Source organism: Condylura cristata, unplaced genomic scaffold (genome assembly GCF_000260355.1).
Source record: "Condylura cristata isolate star-nosed mole 26May11 unplaced genomic scaffold, ConCri1.0 scaffold00020, whole genome shotgun sequence".
NCBI lineage: Eukaryota > Metazoa > Chordata > Mammalia > Eulipotyphla > Talpidae > Condylura > Condylura cristata.
Genome location: NW_004567121.1, coordinates 38,973,555 through 38,975,415, shown reverse-complemented (window position 1 = coordinate 38,975,415; position 1,861 = coordinate 38,973,555). Strand labels below are relative to the sequence as shown.

Below are 1,861 nucleotides of genomic sequence, written 5' to 3'. Positions count from 1 at the left end.
CAAGGTGCCCGCCAGCCCCACGCTGAGCAGCGCGGCCGAGTCCCCCGAGGGCGCCAGCCTGTACGACGAGGTGCGCGCGGGCGCGGGCGCCGGCAGCCGCCTCTACTACAGCTTCAAGAACATCACCAAGCAGCACCCGCCGCCGCTGGCGCAGCCCGCGCCGTCGCCCGCGTCCTCGCGCTCCGTGTCCACGTCGTCGTCCGGCGGCGGCGGCGGCGGCGGCGAGGACGCCGACGACCTGATGTTCGACCTGAGCCTGAATTTCTCCCAGAGCGCGCCCGGCGCCGGCGAGCAGCAGCTGGGGGGCGGCGCGGCGGCCGGGAACCTGTCCCTGTCGCTGGTGGATAAGGACTTGGACTCGTTCAGCGAGGGCAGCTTGGGCTCCCACTTCGAGTTCCCCGACTACTGCACCCCCGAGCTGAGCGAGATGATCGCGGGGGACTGGCTCGAGGCGAACTTCTCCGACCTGGTGTTCACGTATTGAGCGGGGCGCCCCGCGCGGCGCCTCGGGGTGCGCAGCTGCCCCCCGGGAGGAAGTGGTGGCGGCCGGCGGCGGGGGGCGCGGCGGGGGGCGCGCGCGAGGAGAGGCTGATGCCGATGTCGCGACACAAAGGCGCGGCGCGAGCTGATGAAGATGTCGGTGGAGTTGGAGGGAAATGAGTAGTTTGGACCCCCGTCTCCTTTGTCCCCCGCCTTTGCTCGTGTCTCGAGGTAGTAGCACACCTAGTCTGGAGTTGTGATCCCCGAACGTGTTTTTGTAATGACTTTTCCTGAGATTCGTGATGGCGACAAAGGCGGGGCCGGGCGGGGGAGGGGAGGCCGCTCCGGAAGGCGCAGTGGGGAGCGCGTCGGGCTTTGAAGTCGGGAGCACGTCCGCGGAGAGGAAGGACCCCTTTGGGCTGCAGCTGTTACACGAGGGAGTTGGTTGGAGATTTTTTTTATTTTTCCCTTAAGCGATCGTAAAGGACTGGCGAATCTGTTTTTGACAAACACGGAAACAAAGAAAGGGACCACCGCAGCTTTATTTTATTTTATTTTGTGGAGGGAGAAAACTGATGTCTTCTATGCATCCGATCCTTAACAATACTGCAGGGAGCTTGAAAAAACACAGACTGTACAAACGCGTAAAAAACAACTGTGAACTGACCAGATCAGCGTTTACTTTTCAGATCAAATTGTTTATGGTTTTACAAATGTGATTTCTACTTGCCAACCTTTTTTTTGTAACTCGTTCCCAATACCTCCTTGATTGAATACCAGACAGCCTAGACCTCAGTACAAAAGGTATTGAAACATTTTTGATACATAACAGACCTCAGTCTTTTTTAAAAATTAATATATTTTCGGGCGTATTTTTGTACAGTGAAAAGGGGACATTCTTGCTGTTTTTCAGTGAGACTTTCAGCACTTCTTCCCTTTTAATTTCCTTTGCCTCTGTTTTTTTTAGCATGCGAGTATGGTACGTTAACGTCCTGGTTTCGAAGGATTAAAATTTTAAAAGAATCCTTGCATCGAAAGGCCTTGTGGTTTAAAAAAAGCAGACTTTTTTTTGTACAGCTATAGTAGAGATTGTTCCATATTTGTAGGTAAAGATTTATTGAAAATGGTGATTTAGACCTCAGAGCTGTTACTTAGTTGCAAGACTGTGTGTACTGTATCTATAGCAGGACTGGAGGGGCCGAGCTGTGATAGGTGGGTGGGCCCCAGAGGGAAGGCTTGAAACTGGATTCTCCATTTTAGCAAAATCAAAACGGAAAAAAAGGCGCAGAGCTTGAAAGGTTTCTCAGTTGGTGCAATATAACCGAAAGTACAGACCATCTGCACTTGTGGCAAATGGTGGCCCAGCAGGCCGGGCGGTCGG

General features: G+C 54.3%; 1 protein-coding gene across 1 annotated transcript in view; it reads left to right on the top strand.

Annotated features, from left to right (window-relative positions):
- Window positions 1-1,855, top strand: part of SOX11 (SRY (sex determining region Y)-box 11) — a 2,706-nt gene extending 851 nt beyond the window's left edge. The window contains exon 2 of the mRNA XM_004686086.2: window positions 5-1,855. Coding sequence (XP_004686143.1) covers window positions 5-484 — 480 coding nt within the window. The 3' untranslated portion in view covers window positions 485-1,855. The remainder of the gene's footprint in view (window positions 1-4) is intronic.
- The last annotated feature ends 6 nt before the right edge of the window (window positions 1,856-1,861 follow it).